The sequence below is a fragment of the Hyperolius riggenbachi genome, chromosome 11, assembly GCF_040937935.1.
Source record: "Hyperolius riggenbachi isolate aHypRig1 chromosome 11, aHypRig1.pri, whole genome shotgun sequence".
NCBI lineage: Eukaryota > Metazoa > Chordata > Amphibia > Anura > Hyperoliidae > Hyperolius > Hyperolius riggenbachi.
In genome coordinates this window covers 11,522,603-11,543,822 of record NC_090656.1, presented here as the reverse complement: position 1 = coordinate 11,543,822, position 21,220 = coordinate 11,522,603, and the positions used below count along the sequence as shown (strand labels likewise).

Here is a 21,220-nt window from a genome sequence, read left to right as displayed (position 1 = left end):
GAGGCCACTTGATTGGGGGTGTCAACTATTGTACAGAGCTGCCTGCAGTACTATCTGCCTCCACTAGACGGAGTGTCATCATTGTATGACAGAGCTGCCTGCAGTACCATCTGCCTCCACTAGACGGAGTGTCATCATTGCATGACAGCGCTGCCTGCAGTACCATCTGCCTCCAGTAGATGGAGTGTCATCATTGTATGACAGAGCTGCCTGCAGTACCATCTGCCTCCAGTAGACGGAGTGTCATCATTGTATGACAGAGCTGCCTGCAGTACCATCTGCCTCCAGTAGATAGAGTGTCATCATTGTATGACAGAGCTGCCTGCAGTACCATCTGCCTCCACTAGACGGAGTGTCATCATTGTATGACAGAGCTGCCTGCAGTACCATCTCCCTCCAGTAGATAGAGTGTCATCATTGTATGACAGAGCTGCCTGCAGTACCATCTGCCTCCACTAGACGGAGTGTCATCATTGTATGACAGAGCTGCCTGCAGTACCATCTGCCTCCACTAGACGGAGTGTCATCATTGCATGACAGCGCTGCCTGCAGTACCATTTGCCTCCAGTAGATGGAATGTCATCATTGTATGACAGAGCTGCCTGCAGTACCATCTGCCTCCAGTAGATGGAGAGTCATCATTGTATGACAGCGCTGCCTGCAGTACTGAAATGTGGCCACACGGTGGAGCTGTTATCCCTCATTACCATACTAAGGAACAGATGCATTCTACACGGCTTTGTACTGTAGTAGACACACCTCCATCTAGTGGCCGCTTTTCAGATCTGCAGGTAATTGTGGGATACATTGGCTGACATATCCCCATCTAGCGGACACATTTAAGTACTACATTTGCCTGTAGGGCGCACCTATATCCCTGTACACTTTACATTTCTGCAACAGGCGGCTGTAATATGCTATTGGCGGGGTGTTGCCTCTACATGGGGTCGTCTGCATAATCTATGTGCATCTATTCTAGTTTACAAGATGGAAATATGCCTAATTAAATGTATCTCAGAGCCTCCTGCAGTACTGAAGTGTGGCCGCTAGACGGGGTGTATCTACCACTGACAAAGCCGCCTGCAATACCGATGTGTCACCAGTAGGTGGGGTGCGTCTACCACTCTATAGTACAGTCGCCTACTATGAAATACAGTATGACCACCAGATCATGGCATAGCACACCCACTTGCAGTATGGATGAGTGACCAGGAGATGGGGCATGTCTACCACTGCCTATTACAGGCGCCTGTAGTACTTACACAACACCAGTAGATGGGGTGTGTCTACCAGCTACCAACAGTACTTTTCGGCCAGTAGATGGGGAATGTCTTACAACACAGCCGCTTGCAGTAGAGATGTCCGGCCACCAGATGGCGAGAGTTGACCACTTTTTAGAATAAATGCCTGTCGTACTAACGATGTCCAGCTCTGTCTCAAAGTCAACCTCTGCAGCAAAAAGCAACCACCAGGTGGCGTAAATCATACACTAAATATAGCGCAGTCGCCTGAGGTATTATGTGACACCACGAGATGGCGGTGTAATACACAATGTATTAGACCAGCCGATTGTAGGACTGAGAAGCAGCCGCTAGATGGGGGTGTGGCGATCGCGGTTGGCGGAATGGCGGCTCTGGTGTTCTGGTTCGGGGGGTGAAGCGGAGGATGAAGCGGGACGGGGGAGGGCGGAGGTCGGGTAGTTGTCGGAGGTTCTCTCGAAAAGCGGCCAGAGAAGAGACTGGGGAGACCGCAAGACTGCCAGAGGAGCCGGAACCGGGTGAGTGTCGCACACTTAACATCCGGTTTCCGAAATACATAGTTCCCCTTTCCTGTTCTGCCCCACACCTCCTGCACAGCCTCCCTCTGTCCTGCCCCACACCTCCTGCACTGCCTCCTCCTGTCCTGCCCCACACCTCCTGCACTGCCTCCCCCTGTCCTGCCCCACACCTCCTGCACAGCCTCCCTCTGTCCTGCCCCACACCTCCTGCACAGCGTCCCCCTGTCCCGCCCCACACCTCCTGCACTGCCTCCTCCTGCACAGCCTCCCCCTGTCCTGCCCCACACCTCCTGCACAGCCTCCCCCTGTCCTGCCCCACACCTCCTGCACAGCCTCCCCCTGTCCTGCCCCACACCTCCTGCACAGCCTCCCCCTGTCCTGCCCCACACCTCCTGCACAGCCTCCCCCTGTCCTGCCCCACACCTCCTGCACAGCCTCCCCCTGTCCTGCCCCACACCTCCTGCACAGCCTCCCCCTGTCCTGCCCCACACCTCCTGCACAGCCTCCCCCTGTCCTGCCCCACACCTCCTGCACAGCCTCCCCCTGTCCTGCCCCACACCTCCTGCACAGCCTCCCCCTGTCCTGCCCCACACCTCCTGCACAGCCTCCCCCTGTCCTGCCCCACACCTCCTGCACAGCCTCCCCCTGTCCTGCCCCACACCTCCTGCACTGCCTCCCCCGGTCCTGCCCCACATCTCCTGCACTGCCTCCCCCGGTCCTGCCCCACATCTCCTGCACTGCCTCCCCCGGTCCTGCCCCACATCTCCTGCACTGCCTCCCCCGGTCCTGCCCCACATCTCCTGCACTGCCTCCCCCGGTCCTGCCCCACATCTCCTGCACTGCCTCCCCCGGTCCTGCCCCACATCTCCTGCACTGCCTCCCCCGGTCCTGCCCCACATCTCCTGCACTGCCTCCCCCGGTCCTGCCCCACATCTCCTGCACTGCCTCCCCCGGTCCTGCCCCACATCTCCTGCACTGCCTCCCCCGGTCCTGCCCCACATTTCCTGCACTGCCTCCCCCGGTCCTGCCCCACATCTCCTGCACTGCCTCCCCCGGTCCTGCCCCACATCTCCTGCACTGCCTCCCCCGGTCCTGCCCCACACCTCCCGCACAGCCTGTCCTGCCCCACACCTCCTGCACAGACTCCCCCCCCCCCCCCCATCCTGCCCCACACCACCTGCACTGCCCCACACCTCCTGCACAGTCACCTCCTGTCCTACCCCACACCTCCTGCACTGCCTCTCCCTGTCCTGCCCCACACCTCCTCCACTGCCTCTCCCTGTCCTGCCCCACACCTCCTGCACAGCCTCTCCCTGTCCTGCCCCACACCTCCTGCACAGCCTCCCCCTGTCCCGCCCCACACCTCCTGCACAGACCCCCCCCCCCATCCTGCCCCACACCTCCTCCACAGACCCCCCCCCCCCCCCCACCTGCACTGCCCCCCCCATCCTCCCCCACACCTCCTGCACAGCCTCCTCCTGTCCCGCCCCACACCTCCTGCACAGCCTCCTCCTGTCCTGCCCCACACATCCTGCACAGCCTCCCCCTGTCCACACCTGCTGCACAGCCTCCCCCTGTCCCGCCCTACACCTACTGCACAGCTTCCCCCTGTCCCGCCGCACACCTACTGCACAGCCTCCCCCTGTCCCGCCGCACACCTCCTGCACAGCCTCCCCCTGTCCCGCCCCACACCTCCTGCACAGCCTCCCCCTGTCCCGCCCCGCACCTCCTGCACTGCCTCCCCCTGTCCCGCCCCGCACCTCCTGCACAGCCTCCCCCTGTCCCGCCCCACACCTCCTGCACAGCCTCCCCCTGTCCCGCCCCACACCTCCTGCACAGCATCCCCTTGTCCCGCCCCACACCTCCTGCACAGTCTCCCCCTGTCCCGCCCCACACCTCCTGCACAGTCTCCCCCTGTCCCGCCCCGCACCTCCTGCACTGCCTCCCCCTGTCCCGCCCCACACCTCCTGCACAGCCTCCCCCTGTCCTGCCCCGCACCTCCTGCACTGCCTCCCCTTGTCCCGCCCCGCACCTCCTGCACAGCCTCCCCCTGTCCCGCCCCACACCTGCACAGCCTTCCCCTGTCCCGCACCTCCTGCACAGCCTCCCCGTTTCCCGCCCCGCACCTCCTGCACAGCCTCCCCCTGTCCCGCCCCGCACCTCCCGCACAGCCTGTCCCGCCCCGCACCTCCTGCACAGCCTGTCCCGCCCCGCACCTCCTGCACAGCCTGTCCCGCCCCGCACCTCCTGCACAGCCTGTCCCGCCCCGCACCTCCTGCACAGCCTGTCCCGCCCCGCACCTCCTGCACAGCCTGTCCCACCCCGCACCTCCTGCACAGCCTGTCCCGCCCCGCACCTCCTGCACAGCCTGTCCCGCCCCGCACCTCCTGCACAGCCTGTCCCGCCCCGCACCTCCTGCACAGCCTGTCCCGCCCCGCACCTCCTGCACAGCCTGTCCTGCCCCGCACCTCCTGCACAGCCTGTCCTGCCCCGCACCTCCTGTACAGCCTGTCCTGCCCCGCACCTCCTGCACAGCCTGTCCTGCCCCGCACCTCCTGCACAGCCTGTCCTGCCCCGCACCTCCTGCACAGCCTGTCCTGCCCCGCACCTCCTGCACAGCCTGTCCTGCCCCGCACCTCCTGCACAGCCTGTCCTGCCCCGCACCTCCTGCACAGCCTGTCCTGCCCCGCACCTCCTGCACAGCCTGTCCTGCCCCGCACCTCCTGCACTGCCTCCTGCACAGCCTGTCCCGCCCCGCACCTCCTGCACAGCCTGTCCCGCCCCGCACCTCCTGCACAGCCTGTCCCGCCCCGCACCTCCTGCACAGCCTGTCCCGCCCCGCACCTCCTGCACAGCCTGTCCCGCCCCGCACCTCCTGCACAGCCACCACCACCATAATTGCATTCTGTAGGCTAGCAATCTAATTTTAATCCTTTTTCCCACCAATGCCTCTTGCTGTTCCCCTCCCATATGACCCCCTTTTCATAAAGGATACCAGAGCTGAAAGGCCCTGGTAAAAATGTAAGATGCAGTGCTTAGGGGGTTAAAAGTTGATACTTACCGCGCCTCTCATTCCCCGCTGTCAGCCACCTGTCTTCTCCTAGACATCCCGGTGTTCCTGCGACTTGCTTGACCTTCAACCCGGACAGTCTTTGCCTTCTGCCCGGCACATAATTATGGGCAGACATACGAACACTCCCCCCCACTCTGTCCTACCGTCAGCATCTGACACTTGCTTTTCAGTAGCACGCAAAGTGAGCCCGACTCCACTTACTTTCCCTTCCTGATACTTACCTCCCCTTCCCGATACTTACCTCTGGAGGAGGAAGCCTCTGGATCCTAGAGAAGCTTCCCCTTTCCTCCTCAGTCGAGCGGATCCAGCGCTGGGGCCCTACAAAGATCTCCTTGTCTGTGTGAGCGCATGCGCAGTAGCGGCCCCGCTCGGGCTCCGGCGGAAACCATCGAGCCTGATCCGGTCAGATCTACTGCGCAGGCACACTGGTGGTACCTGAAAATTTTCAGGCGATACAAGTGGTACAATTAGTGAAAAGGTGGAAAGGCCCTGCTCTAGTCCACTGGGATGTTTCCCACTCTTAAGGCTCAGACACACTATGAGACTTTTTGTGAGCGTTTTTTGGCGATCGGTGCTATCTGAGAGCTTCTAAAAAACGATCCCGTTGACTTGCATTAAAATCGTGATCGTGGTAAAATCGCACAATTTTAATGCAAGTCACTGGAAACGTTTTTTAAAAGCTCTCAGAAAGCTCTGGAGGCCAAAAACAGCTCAGAAAAGCGCTTATAGTGTGCCTGAGTCTTTAGCGGCTGCACAAGTTGCTTTTAACATATTAGGTTTGCGGCGACGGAGTTGGGATGAGCAGTTAAAGCGCACCTGAACTGGGACAAGAAACGTGACATTTACCTACCTGTGGCTTCTTCCAGCCCCTGGAGTCTTTGAGGCTGCTCAGTGTCTTCTGGTTCTCCTCAACTGTGCCACTGTCCGCTTCAGAAAAATGTCCAACCCGGCTTGGTCGCAGGCTGCTGCGCATGCACTATCCTGTCTGCGCACCTCCATCAATTGTGCTCCTGCAGTTGGAAGTGTTCTGCGCATGCGCAGTTTGCAACAGAATGTACCGTGCATGTGCAGAATGCTCCTGGCAATGGGAGGTGCGGGGGTGGGGCCGCACTACACAGCTGCCCGTGACCAAGCCGGGTCAGATATATTTCTGAGGGGGACAGCGGCACAACGGAAAGCACCCGAGGGGCATCAAAAACTGGGGGGGGGGGCTGGAAGAAGCCCCTGGTAAGTAAAAGTCCCAGTTCCGCTTTAAAGCGGACCTGAACTCAGAACTTCCTCTCTGCTCTAAAAGATACACAACAGCAGAATAACCTTTACAGAAACATTTTTGTTACAACTGTTACAAATCCTGCAATAAATCTGCAGTGTGTCTACTTCCTGCTTTCCTTAGATATTGTTTTCCTCTGTAACTGCTTCCTGTGTGCCCAGATATTGTTTTCCTCTGTAACTGCTTCCTATGTGCCCAGATATACAGTGGGATGCAAAAGTTTGGGCAACCTTGTTAATTGTCATGATTTCCCTGTATAAATCGTTGGTTGTTAAATATATGATATAAGAGACGCACACAGTGATATTTGAGAAGTGAAATCAAGTTTATTGCATTTACAGAAAGTGCACAATAATTGTTTAAACAAAATTAGGCAGGTGCCTCAATTTGGGCACCACAAAAAAAGAAATGAAATCAATATTTAGTAGATCCTCCTTTTGCAGAAATTACAGCCTCTAAACGCTTCCTGCAGGTTCCAATGAGAGTCTGGATTCTGGTTGAAGGTATTTTGGACCATTCCTCTTTACCAAACATCTCTAGTTCATTCAGGTTTGATGGCCTCTGAGCATGGACAGCTCTCTTTAACTCACACCACAGATTTTAAATTATATTCAGGTCTGGGGACTGAGATGGCCATTTCAGAACATTGTACTTGTTCCTCTGCATGAATGCCTTAGTGGATTTTGAGCAGTGTTTAGGGTCGATGTCTTGAAAGATCCAGCCCCGGCGCAGCTTCAGCTTTTGAGTTACTTTAGAGAAAAGGACTTCATATCATTGAGAAAAAGAGGAATTGAAATGCAGTCTTGCAGTACAAAAAAACTTTAGAAAACTTTATTAAAACACTTGAAGTGACAAAAAACTGGTTAAAAAGGGTTTCTTTGATTTCACATACCATATATTCCGGCGTATAAGACGACTGGGCATATAAGACGACCCCCCCCAACTTTTCCAGTTAAAATATAGAGTTCGGGATATACTCGCCGTATAAGACTACCCCTCTTCCAACGCACACCAAATAAAAAAAATCATGTACTTGTGCTGCGTATGAACAGATACTGGTGCTGTACTGTATGTGTTACCCAGTATATAGTCAATTGACTTGTTGCATTGGTCAACTCTCCTTGTCTACCTGTTTGTCAGAGCGGTATGGAAGAATAGATTGCGCTCCCTCAGCAGGGAGATCTGAGAGGCGGTAACAGGATAGGACGTATCACCCGGCATCAATGACACCCGGCGTATAAGACGACCCCCAACTTTTCAGAAGATTTTCAAGAGTTAAAAAGTAGTCTTATACACAGGAATATACAGTAATCAGTCTTCATACATTAAACCCCATATTATAGACAACTTGGGGGTACAAGGAGGTGTACATGCTGCGCCCCTGTTGAGATGCAAGAATTTGTGTGGGCCAACTCCTGCAGGAATGGCAGGGAGGTAGCCTTAGATCCTGCACAATCTGGTAGGCGAGTGCAGTTTGCAACGCTTTGCCATTTTAATTAGACGAGAGTCCATTTAAATTCAAATGAGTCATTAGACTTGAGGCAGCCAGTATATAAGTCAGGTGGAACTGGTCAGAAGCACACACCTTTCACTCTCTTTAGGTATGCATATTATTGACAGCAGTGAGGAAGGCTGACAAGTGGGATGGTCTGGCTTGGCTTGATGGGTAGTTGCGACCTTAGTAGACGTGTGTTTAGAGGCGGCAACGACACATATTCATTTCTGGCTTTTTTTTATAATATATGTGCCCTTCATCAGGCCGTAATACACAGTTCTGTATGGCTCAACTACAATGGAAAAAAGCCAGAGAAAAATCACAAAGGTAAAGGGGCATCTGTACCAACCAGATGGACACCGTGGCTATCCCAAAGCGTGATGAATAAGACGCTATTCAGACGGGAGCAGCTTCAGCTTTGTCACTGATTCCTGGACATTGGTCTCCAGAATCTGCTGATACTGAGTGGAATCCATGCGTCCCTCAACTGTGACAAGATTCCCAGTCCCTGCACTGGCCACACAGCCCCACAGCATGATGGAACCACCAAAATATTTTACTGTAGGTAGCAGGTGTTTTTCTTGAAATGCTGTGTTATTTTTCCTCCATGCATAACGCCCCTTGTTATGCCAAAATAACTAAATTTTACTTTTATCAGTCCACAGCACCTTATTCCAAAATGAAGCTGGCTTGTCCAAATGTGCTTTAGCATACCTTAAGCGGCTCTGTTTGTGCCGTGGGCGGAGGAAAGGCTTCCTCTGCATCACTCTCGCATACAGCATTTCCTTGTGTAAAGTGCGCTGAATGGTTGAACGATGCACAGTGACTCCATCTGCAGCAAGATGATGTTGTAGGTCTTTTGTGCTGGTCTGTGGGTTGGCTGACTGTTCTCACCATTCGTCGCTCCTGTTTATCCAAGGTTTTTCTTGGTCTGCCACTGCGAGCCTTAACTTGAACTGAGCCTGTGGTCTTCCATTTCCTCAGTGTGTTCCTAACTGTGGAAACAGACAGCTGAAATCTCTGAGACAGCTTACTGTATCCTTCCCCTAAACCATGATGGGGAACAATCTTTGTCTTCAGGTCATTTGAGAGTTGTTTTGAGACCCCCATGTTTCTACTCTTCAGAGAAAATTAAAACAGAAGGGAAACTTAAAACTGACCCCCTCATAATGGATTCACCTGTGTATGTAGGTCAGGGGTCACTGAGCTTACCAAGCCAATTTGAGTTCCAATAATTAGTTCTAAAGGCTTTGGAATCAATAAAATGACAACAGTGCTCAAATTGATGCACCTGCTTAATTTTTATTTAAACAATTATTGTGCACTTTCTGTAAATCCAATAAACTTCATTTCACTTCTCAAATATCTCTGTGTGTGTCTCCTATATGATATATTTAACTGACACTTATCTTAACAACCAACGATTTATACAGGAAAATCATGAAAATTAACAAGGTTGCCCAAACTTTTGCATCCCACTGTAGTATTTCTCTGTTATTGCTTCCTGTGTGCCCAGATAGCGTATTCCTCTATAACTGTTTCCTATGTGCCCAGAATTGTATTCCTCCTCAACTGCTTTCTCTGTGCCCAGATATTGTATTCCTCCTCAACTTATTCCTGTGTGCCCAGATATTGTACTCCACTGTAACTGCTTCCTATGTGCCCAGATATTGTATTCCTCTTTAACTGCTTCCTGTGTGCCCTGATGGTGTATTCCTCTGTAACGGCTTCCTGTGTGCCCTGATAGTGTATTCCTCTGTAACGGCTTCCTGTGTGCCCTGATATTGTATTCCTCTGTAACGGCTTCCTGTGTGCCCTGATATTGTATTCCTCTGTAACGGCTTCCTGTGTGCCCATATATTGTATCCCTCTGTTACAGCTTCCTGTGTGCCCAGATATTGTATCCCTCTGTTACAGCTTCCTGTGTGCCCAGATATTGTATCCCTCTGTCACTGCTTCTTGTGTGCCCAGATAGTGTATCCCTCTGTTACTGCTTCCTGTGTGCCCAGATATTGTATTCCTCTGTAACGGCTTCCTGTGTGCCCTGATATTGTATTCCTCTGTAACGGCTTCCTGTGTGCCCATATATTGTATCCCTCTGTTACAGCTTCCTGTCTGCCCAGATATTGTATTCCTCTGTCACTGCTTCCTGTGTGCCCAGATAGTGTATTCCTCTGTAACGACTTCCTGTGCTTCCTCTTAGGTGCCAGGAAGACCCTGAGCTCTGGTTATTGCCGCCTCTGCCATGGCCGCTTCTCATCACGCAGCCTGCGCCAGGCGTTTGGGAAGGTGCCGGTCACAGGTCAGAGTTTGGAGAAGCAGAGGCGGATGGATCATGTCTTCTTTGCGGATTTCCAGCAGTTGTTGGGCGTTCCAGTCCAGCAGGACCCTGGGCTTCCGCAGTCTGTGTGTAAGGATTGCCACACTCAGTTCTACAAATGCCGCAGTGTCCTGAGAACGTTTATCCAGAGGGTGAACATCTCACCGATGGCTCGGAGCAACAACCCGCTGAGGTGTGCAGTTCTGTCCTGAGTTCAGCTATGTGCATATTTTTATTGCGTATAATAGAACCCACTAATCAGCCACATCATTAAGGGCCCGTCTCCAGTAGTAACGAATACACAGCGTTTCCCGGCATCCGAGCCAGATGGGGAAACGCTGCCTATTCTGTTCAATATTATACCATCCAAATCAACTGCCAGTTAAAAATAAATACAAATATAGAGGGGCTGCAGCACACAACAAGAAAACAGTGACAGGGGCTCTTGGTTACGCTTTAACGCGCTTAAGCTCACCAACTGTGCCAAACTGTCCCCAATCTGGTGAGTCCTACTCTAACCATGCAAAAATCCTAGTTTTTATCAGCGTTCTAGTGGGAACTATTCCAAAAGTCAACTAAATGGGGGGAAAAAGGAATTAAAAACACCTCACCTTCTATTAGCTACTGACTGAACTCTGAGCTCCGCTCATCTATATGCCTAACTGTGCTAGAGGTGGGCGTGGTTATGCACGCTCACAGGGGAAAAAAATATATACCGGAGAGGAGCAGCACAAACCAAATTATACGCAATACTATGCAAAGCATGCATGCAGCACTGGAGACCAGTGCTGCTCAAATCCGATCCGGATGAAATCCAGATAGTTGTATTCCGTATTTCATCCTGTTAAAATCAAGTCACCTGTGCGGGCTGAGCGGCGGGTTAATCTTACCTATCATGACGTCTTCTTCGTCCGTCCCTCGGCGCCTCCCACGATGCGCTCCAATCTGGTGTCACGTGACTATACACTTCCTCCTTCAACCCGGAAGCCCAGGTGACTTGATTTTAACGGGATGAAATCCGGAATACAACTATCCCGGATCGGATTTGAGCAGCACTACTGGAGACCCCCAGTCTCCATAAGAAATATATAAATACATAAAGAAATGTGGAACAGGAAAACAGTGACAGGGGCTCTTGGTTACGCTTTAACATGCCTAAAGTGTAACTGTCGGGCATAAAATCAGAGATCAATTCTTTATTTTTATCTGGTGAACAAGTAATAAGGATGCTAACCAGGTAATCCAAAAGTTAAAATCACTATTACTTTTCTTGTTGATAAATGATCATTCCCCAGTTTACCTGACTCTTATTTGGTACACACAAAATTTGGTACATAAAAAGGAAGTTGCAGGGCATGCTGGGTTGTCCTTTTTTGCTACTGTAGTTCCCCCTCAGACTTAAAGAACAAGCGACACCCATGCTAACCTAGAAATAAAAAACATATATAAGTAGATGAATACTACTTCTACTTACATAACAGATGTATTGCACTGTCCACGTAATGATACCTGTGAATTTTATAAAGGAAAAGCAGAAAATCCTATTCTAGGCAGTGGCCATCTTGCCAAGCTAATGCTGACATCATATCCTCCCTGACTTGTTTTCCCCCCTCCCTTTTCTTGCTCATTGTGTATTCATTAGCTGCCCTCCTCCCAGAGTCTTCAGACACTCCCACTGAGGTGTATACTAACAATTGCACGGTTTATTTTTTTTATTTACACATCCAATCACTGAGTCACCTCAGCCTTGCTTGTAAACACAAGTAATCAGAGGGTGTTTCTGATAAGCAGCTAGATAGGGAAATAAATGGAAGAGGAGAAATATATTATAGATAAAAATAACACAGATCAAGGAGGAAGGTCCGCACGATTGTCTCCAGTATCGAAGATATATCAATGGTTTATTCAGGACGTATCCATACAATCAGAAAGCATTCCACTAACATGTTTCGGACACCAGGTCCTTAATCATGAACTATGATTAAGGACCTGGTGTCCGAAACATGTTAGTGGAATGCTTTCTGATTGTATGGATACGTCCTGAATAAACCATTGATATATCTTTGATACTGGAGACAATCGTGCGGACCTTCCTCCTTGATCTGTCTACATTGGGCACGGCTGCCTATGTTCCTGCACTGTCTACCATAGTGCGGTTGAGCGGTATTTCCAACTGTTTTCCCCATAAAAATAACACCCAGCATTCAACTCTTTGGCACTTTTTGGCACTAGGGCCGCGTACGAGAGAGAACGGCGCCGGAGACTTGGGCGCAGGACACAGCCAGTATATGGCTAATCCTGCTGCCGCACAAGTCCGGGCCGTGTTAATTACTATTCCCCCTCCAGGCCAACATGGATAGTGGGGGAATGAAATAATTCGGCTTCCAGCAATAGCTGGAAGCCGAATTATTGTTTTAAAAGCAACTTCAGATCCGTCTTCTGACGGCGCTGAAGTTACTCCATGTGCCTGCGATAGCCGTAGTTCCTATTACGGCCTATGGTGGCGCCGGCTGCGCCCAAGTCTCCTGCGCTGCTGCGCCCAAGTCTCCAGCGCTGGATTTACCGTGTTCGCTAGGGCCAGTGCTCCTAAAGTATGTGATAACTACGAACCATAACAGCAGAAAAATGTTTGCAAGTTTTGAATGCAGGATTAGCATCTTCATCACTTAATACACTCAGACCAGTTGCTGTTGAAATTTGATTTTTATGGTGACAATACCGCTTTAACGAATGCAGCCTGATTGGCTGAAGCCTCTTTCCCTCCTGTTTTTCCCTCCCACACCTCTGTTCCTCTCTGGCCAGTATTTCTGATGCTGACCACCAGGGGGAGCTGCTATATATTATACAGTGGGATGCGAAACTTCACACAGATATTTGAGAAATGAAATGACGTTTATTGGATTTACAGAAATTGCCCAATAATTGTTTAAATAAAATTAGGCAGGTGCATAAATTCGGGCACTGTTGTCATTTTATTGATTCTAAAACCTGTAACCCTCTGGGGGATAATCCCGAGCTGAGCTCGGGGTAAGCCGCCACAGAGGATTTCTCAGGCCCTGGTGGGCCGATTTGCATAATTTTTTTTGTTGTTGTTGCACACAGCTAGCACTTTGCTAGTTGCGTGTATATACCGATCGCCGCCGCTCCGCGCTGATTCGCCGCTACCTGCCGCGCCGCGCTCCCCCCCCCCCCCCAAGACCCCGTGCGCAGCCTGGCCAATCAGTGCCAGGCAGCGCTGAGGGGTGGATCGGGACTCCCTCTGACGTCACGACGTCGATGACGTCATCCCAATCGTTGCCATGGCGACGGGGGAAGCCAAACAGGAAATCCCGTTCTGAACGGGATTTCCTGTTTGCTTTGATTGCCGGAGGCGATCGGAGGGGGTGGGGCCGATGCGGATGCCTGACGGCCGTTTCGCGCTAAACAGCGCTTCTACGGAGGCTGGCAGCCTCCGTAGAAGCGCTGTTTAGCGCGAAACGGCCGTCAGGCATCCTGTGCCCAGCACCCACCATCCTCCACGCCTCTTCTCACCAGGGTATGTGTTTCTTCATGCTATACTTTTTGCAAGATGCTGCACGTTTGCACTTTATCTTCGCTACAATAAATTGAACACTTGCAGCAGTGCCAGCTTTCCTGCTATCTTTGTCTGCTTGCCATTTGATGTTGTTGCTTGAGCACGCTGAAGAGGTTTAAAGAAGAGGCGTATGTGTAGTCCCCCTGTGCAAACTGCCTGTTGTCGCAGCTAGGGTTGCCGCGATATACCGGTATTATGGTATATCACGGTTTCAATGTGCATGGTAATCATACCATGCACATTTGCAAAATACCGGTTTTTCCCGCTGCCTTTCGCTGCTTCCGCATCGCCGCCACTTCCGCATCGCCGCCACCGCCGCCGTTCACATTTCCCTGTCTACCTCCATGAAAAGCAAGCTCCCGCAGCTATTTCCTGGTTGCGGGAGGCTTGCTGATGCACTGCGCAGGTGCGGATGGGACGCGCGTCCTATGACGACGCACCTGGAACGAGAGACTGCTCCCCCATCGGCTGGAGCGCACACGCAGTAGAAGAGCGAGAGCAGTGATTGGCTCAGTAACGGGGCTCTTGTCCCGCCCATCACGGCCAATCAAGAGACAACCTTTCAAATCTGCCTCTCCCTCTGCCATTCTTCGTTATCCTGCTGCCATTCAATGCCCGGGCAAGCTCTACAAACAGGACTGGTAAGCTGGGTACATTTTAGGCAGTATTACATCGCAGGCACTCTTTCCTTTCCACCTATGACTGCCTACACCCTATCCCTGGCTACCTATGCTACGGCCACCTATCCTGCCTACACCTATGCCTGTCTACCCATGCTATGACCACCTACTACTGCTACACCTATCCCTGGCTACCTATGCTGCGGCCACCTAGCTACACTTATTCCTGGCTACCTATGCTGCGGCCACCTACTACTGGCTACACCTATCCCTGGCTACCTATGCTATGGCCACCTACTACTGCCTACACCTATCCCTGGCTACCTATGCTACGGCCACTTACTACTGCCTACACCCTATCCCTGGCTACCTATGCTGCCAGCACCTACTACTGGCTACACTTATTCCTGGCTACCTATGCTGCGGCCACCTATTACTGGCTACACCTATCCCTGGCTACCTATGCTGGGGCCACCTACTACTAGCTACACTTATTCCTGGCTACCTATGCTGCGGCCACCTATTACTGGCTACACCTATCCCTGGCTACCTATGCTATGGCCACCTACTACTACCCACACTTATTCCTGGCTACCTATGCTATGGCCACCTACTACTGGCTACACTTATTCCTGGCTACCTATGCTATGGCCACCTACTACTGGCTACACCTATGTCTTACGCCACCAGGACTTTTGCAGGAGCAGGGTGAGCCATTTTACAGTTCCAGAGGGAGTGGGGAACCCCACACTGGGGTGGACGGGCACATTATTTAATGTAAGGGGGGGGTCCCGGGTCCAAATAATTGTATAATACCGTATACCGTAATACCGTCATACCGTGGTATTTTTTTTGACGGTTATCATACCGTGGAATTTCATACCGTTGCAACCCTAGTCGCAGCTGATGTGTGCATGCCATTTCACTGTAGTGCCAACCATCTGCTTTTCTATGAATCTACTTAACACATTTGGACAAGCCAGCTTCATTTTGGAATAAGGTGCTGTGGACTGATGCAACTAAAATTGAGTTATTTGGGCATAACAAGGGGCCTTATGCATGGAGGAAAAAGAACACAGCATTCCAAGAAAAACACCTGTTGCCTAAAGGAAAATATGGTGGTGTTTCATCATGCTGTGGGGCTGTGTCAATCTTGTCATAGTTGAGGGACGCATGGATTCCACTCAGTATCAGCAGATTCTGGAGACCAATGTCCAGGAATCGGTGACAAAGCTGACCAGTTTTTTGTCACTTCAAGTGTTTTAATAACGTTTTCTAAAGTTTTTTTTTTTGTACTGCAAGATTGCATTTCAGTTCCTCTTTTTCTCAATGATATGAAGTCCTTTTCTCTAAAGTAACTCAAAAGCTGAAGCTGCGCCGGGGCTGGATCTTTCAAGACATCGACCCTAAACACTGCTCAAAATCCACTAAGGCATTCATGCAGAGGAACAAGTACAATGTTCTAGAATGGCCATCTCGGTCCCCAGACCTGAATATAAATGAAAATCTGTGGTGTGAGTTAAAGAGAGCTGTCCATGCTCGGAAGCCATCAAACCTGAATGAACTAGAGATGTTTTGTAAAGAGGGATGGTCCAAAATACCTTCAACCAGAATCCAGACCATTGTTGGAACCCACAGGAAGAGTTTTTAGAGGCTGTAATTTCTGCAAAAGGAGGATCTACTAAATATTGATTTAATTTCTTTTTTGTGGTGCCCAAATTTATGCACCTGCCTCATTTTGTTTAAACAATTGTTGCACACTTTCTGTAAATGCAATAAATTTCATTTCACTTCTCAAATATCACTGTGTCTCTCCTATATGATATATTTAACCGACATTTTTTATTGTAACAACCAACGATTTATACAGGAAAATCATGACAATAACCAAGGTTGCCCAAACTTCTGCATCCCACTGTAGGTTGGTAGTGTATTATACATATAGATATTTAGATAAATACCACAGGGCACCTTCACTGCTCTTCATGTCTGACCACCAGGGGGAGCTGCACCATTTTATAGGCTGCCATAAATGTATTACAGATATGTAGCCAATTCCACAGGATACTCTCACAAATCGTAGAGTACAGGCCTGACCACTAGAGGGAGCTACACTGGTTTAAAGTGGTTTATATGTTTTGGCTGATTTGATGTTTGTGGATCTATACTGGGCCTAATTTACCAAAACCACAGTGTGCTGGTTGTCCACAGTGATTGTACATAACCGGTTATAGTGAGATAAACAGGAGTAAAGAGTCTTCCCCTTTGTGAGCCGTGTGGCAGCTGATAGGGGGGTGATGCTGGTCCATGACTTGAATTTTGTGTGGCCAGTTTCCATCGTCTTTTCGTATTGCAGAAAGCCGCGGGTGAATTCCGGTTGTCTTCCGGAAGTCTGAATGCGGCTGTCACTGGCTGCTAAGGGAAATCGAACGCGGCTGCAGCAGTATGCAATCCATATTTCGCCCCGCAGCACATCGCATCACTCCGCAAATCGCTGTGCGAATTTGCGTTTAGTGGAAACGGGCCCACCGCGATGCCAACAATCCTTTTATTAATTTGATGTATTTCCAAGCTGCTGTAGCTCTGCTGGTAGAAAGCATCTCACTTCCCACAAACCTCATTATCAGAGCGTAACCATTAAAATCATTTGTATAAATATCCCTTTATTCACACATCAGCCTTTCTGTCTTTGCAAAGTAAAACTGATACTTTTTTAAATAAACAAGCTCTAATAATATAATATTACACATTATTTTAGAGCCATTTCTTGCAGCACATAGTATGACTCTGGATCCTGAACGGCATTAATAAAACAGAACTGTAGTGATTGAACCCTGGTTCACTCTTTTTTTCACCACTAGTAAAGGTGGATACAGGATGTCAAATTCGCACAGTGTTTATATTTGATGCAGACTTTCTATAGAAATTCCCTTTAAGCTGGCCACTAACGGTCCAATTTCTCGGGAAAAATCGTTTGAGCGATCAGAAATTCTGATCGGATTGGTTGTAAATAATCTCAGTTGATGAGCACAATCGATAATGAACGATTCTAAAAACAATCGTCCGATTGAATTTTGGTCGAACCAAAATTTGGATTTTCTTGTTGGTCGTGATAGATAGGAAGCAATGATTGGTCAGTTGATGGTGTAGTGAACGATTTTTCGTCCGATCAGAATTTCTGATCGCTCAAATGATTTTTCGCTAGAAATTGAACCGTTAGTGGCCAGTTTTAGGAACATCAGTCATGTGATGCAGAGATCTGTGATTAAAATATGAAAATTGCCAGCAGAGACAGACCCTGACCCCACCCAACCCCCTTCCTCTGCTCCCTCCTGTGGATCACAATTAGGAAGTGGGTGGGGTCAGCTGTGTTCACAGGAAGAGACTGGCTGGTGCCTCCTCCCAATTTCTCACTGACTACCTCCTGCAGGTGATGCTGGGATGGGGGGAGGAGTTTGCACAGCTCATGCCGTTTAGTATGGCCATGCAGTATCTGACATACTCGGATCACTGTGTCAGTGCTGGAATCAGCTTATCGGGTATGAAGAAGTTGTATTGGACCTTTTGAGTGGTCAGTCTGCAGGTAGAAGGCAGTAACCTGATAGGCTGGCTTGAAGTATGTGGGCGGCTCTACAGGATATGATGTAATGGCATTTCCTTTCTGCTCATCTGTGATATAACCCAGATAACAGGCAGCATTATACTTATACGTTGCAGGAGAGACTCTGTACAGTCTGCATGGTTACCAGTGACATTCTCCTCTCTTCTGTTACAGCGGAGCTCCCCATCCGGACAGCATCTCCTCCGGTCCCTGTGCAGGTGAGGAAACTGATACTACAGTGTGAGGCCTGTTACATTGTCCAGGTAACAGCTGCTTCAGTCATTGCTTAAAGGGAACCTAAACTGAGAAGGATGTGGATTTTTCCTTTTAAAATAATACGCCCTCCATTGCTGTACCTGTTTGAATGCATGTTGTGTAATATGGTCCATTGGAGCTCTGCACTACTCTGCAGCTTAATCAATTCAGGTGCAGCTTTCTCTATTTGGAAGCGCTGCCTACACCTTTTTCTCTATGTAAAATAATACCAGTTGCCTGAATCGCCTGCTGATCCTGTGTCTCTAATACTTTTAGCCACAGCCCCTGAACAAGCATGCAGATCAGGTACTCTGACTGAAGTCAGACTGGATTAGCTGCATGCTTGTTTCAGGTGTGCGATTCAGCCACTATTGCAGTCACAGAGATCAGCTGGACTGCCAGGCAACTGGTATTGTTTAGCAGGAAACATCCATATCACTCTCAGTTAAGGTTCCCTTTAAAGGGGCATAACAGTGAAATATAAGATTTTGGGATTTCCCTTAAAGCAAGTTTCTATTAGAAAGAGCAACGCGTATTAGACAGTGCTTTGGTTAACAAAGGTCATCTGGATAATTCATAACCCAGATACAGATCCTGCCATGCCAAGGCAAGGGAAGCTTGGCTGCATGATTAGGGCTGATATCTTTCTTCTCTCAGTCAGCTCACAGCCCCATCCTCCTAGTGCAAGTTCATTCAGGACAAAGTACTGCACTTTGGAATGTCTTAGGTAAATAACCAGGCTGCCTGTTTATTTACCAAACACCTTTCACAGCTTTACAAGAATGGACTTCCATTGCTCTGAGCTGACCAGAGGAGAGAGATGGCTACAATCACACAGCGTAACTGATGCAGAGTTCGTCATTTCCTTTGCCTTGCGATGGGACGCAGGATCTGTATCTGAGCTATAAATTATACAGATGACCTTTGTAAACAAGAGCACTGTCTAATATGTGGTGCTCCTTCTAATAGAAACTTACAGTTAAGGAAATCCCAAGAGCTTATATTTCACTGTATTGCCCCTTTAAAACGGATCCAAACCAAACATTTTTTTTAATTCAAAATATTTAGTTGCATCACTCTGACACATACAAAGATAAATAAACACTCCTTCAGTCCTATGAGCATTTCAGTGCATGCTTTTCACCCTTCTCTTTGTATAACTAGGGTTATACAGGTGGCAGCCATTAGCAATTCCTCCTTTGCCGGACACCTCCCACTCCACCAGTCTGCCGGATTCTGTCCCGGCAATATGAAAGGAAGGGAGGGGTTCCTCCAATAAATGTAAAATATTTTATATTTGTCATCATGCAGCTGAAAAAAGACTGCTATTTATTATTATAAAGAAAGCAACAAAAAAGAGAGAGTTGGCTCTTGGGTGCATGAAAATTCACGACAACTTTATTAGTACAAAAATACAAATATTCTAAAACTAAACATATACACACAATCTAAATATAAACGTTAAAAATTGTAGTCATACAACTCCGCCACAGAGAGGCCACTATGAACTCCAAATCTCCGTCTATACTGTGGGGCTGCAGTCCCCAAAAAAAGTTATATATAGAGATGTTTCAATTAATGTGAAGGAAACCATGTATGGGGATAAAGATAGTTCTCCATTGTGAAAAACGGGATGTAGAGATGAAGCAGCTGAGCCCCCCACTCGCAGGGGCTAATGATACAACAAATGACACAAAAGCACTGTTATGGCTGTTGGTGTTCACATAAGTGCACCCCTCACTCGCAGAGGTGAATGGTGCTGGTAAGTGGTTAGTAAGCCAAGCAGGTTGTCAGGAGGTTGTTAGTGAGCAGTATAGTTTCAAACACAGCAGCACCTGGTGTATGGATCAATGACCACAATATCATCTGTAGCAAGCTGGAAAAACAGTGCGCAGGCAAGCAGTATGTTGATGGAGGCCAACAAAAATCCAGCACTAAAAGTCCCTTGGATCTGAGTGCGGTTATATAGCATATAGCTCAGCAGTACGCAAAGTTCCACAAACAGCAGTTAGCACAGTTCCACTACAGAATCTGTAGCAAGCTGAGAAGCCATATGTAGGCAAGCAATATGTTGACCAAAGCCAGCAGGAATCCAGCATTAGAGATCCCTAGGATCTGAGTGTAATGATATAGCGTATAGCTCAGCAATTGGTAAAGTTCCACACACAATAATGGAGATCCACATAGAGTGATGCATAGGTGGTGATATAGTTACCAAACCGACTGTCCAAATGGTTTCCAAAAGAAAGATGATGTTATTGGAGAGGAGTCCCAAGTGGCAAGGTGGCAGAGTATCTCGCTGTGATGTAGCCTAACATGTTTCGCCGTTTCCTAACGGCCTTATCAAAGGCGGGCAGCGGAGAGCATGTTGAGAGAGCGCCATGACGGCGTTCTTATGCTGGTCGCACTGGCCGGCAGCCCCAGTCACGCCCCCCGCGTCCCCACGCTTGGACGCCCCGCGCGATGACGCGGAGGCGCACAGGAGCGCGTCATTGGAGCGCAGATAATGCGCTCCACCCTGGCAAATGGGAGAAAATGCCCAGGAACGGAGATCCGCTATGACGCACTCAGAGGGGACAGGACAGGGGGCGGGAAGGGGCGGGGAGCCAGAGACAAACAATCAAACATGCACAAGTATATGAAAAATTATATATATGTACAGATGTTGTAAAAATAAATAAACAAAAAGAAAATCTAGGTAACAAAGTACATATAATGAATGTTGAGACATATAATTCAACCTATAGTGGCCAGCGTAGCAGAGCCTGGTGAATCAAAAATTGATTACACAAGGAAATCTGCTGTGGTCAAATATTAAAGAAACATATCTTGTATAAACTACCACATTGGAGACATGTAAACAGCCGTATGAATAAATAAGTACTCGATGGGCATGCAAAAATCCCATGTCCATCATATAGAGTGAGTAGCATATATAGAACAGTGAGGACGAGAACAAAAAGGAAGGGGGGGATATGGGCCCCCTCCCCTAGCAGCTGAGGCAATGGAAGAGCAGGTGTAACAGTAAAGAAACAGGGGAACAGGGTCTGGAAAGCAGCCAATGGCCTCACTCCCTCAACAAGCCTAATTGGGGAGGAAGACCCGATAGTTAATGCTGTCATTAAGGCCTTTGTCTTTAGTGGCGCCCAGATTGAAAATCCATCGGGACTCCAATTGAAGTAAAGCTCTATCTATATTACCCCCCCTAGGATGTCGATGAATCACATCGAGTCCT

The 21,220-nt window shown here is 49.4% G+C and overlaps 1 protein-coding gene across 1 annotated transcript in view; it reads left to right on the top strand.

Moving 5' to 3' along the window:
• The first annotated feature begins 1,497 nt into the window (after window positions 1–1,497).
• The window catches only part of ZNF276 (zinc finger protein 276), a 57,094-nt gene continuing 37,371 nt past the window's right edge, over window positions 1,498–21,220 (top strand). Inside the window, exons 1-3 of the mRNA XM_068260685.1 lie at window positions 1,498–1,777; window positions 9,819–10,128; window positions 17,905–17,948. Of these exons, the coding sequence (XP_068116786.1) occupies window positions 1,666–1,777; window positions 9,819–10,128; window positions 17,905–17,948 (466 nt within the window). The 5' untranslated portion in view covers window positions 1,498–1,665. The remainder of the gene's footprint in view (window positions 1,778–9,818; window positions 10,129–17,904; window positions 17,949–21,220) is intronic.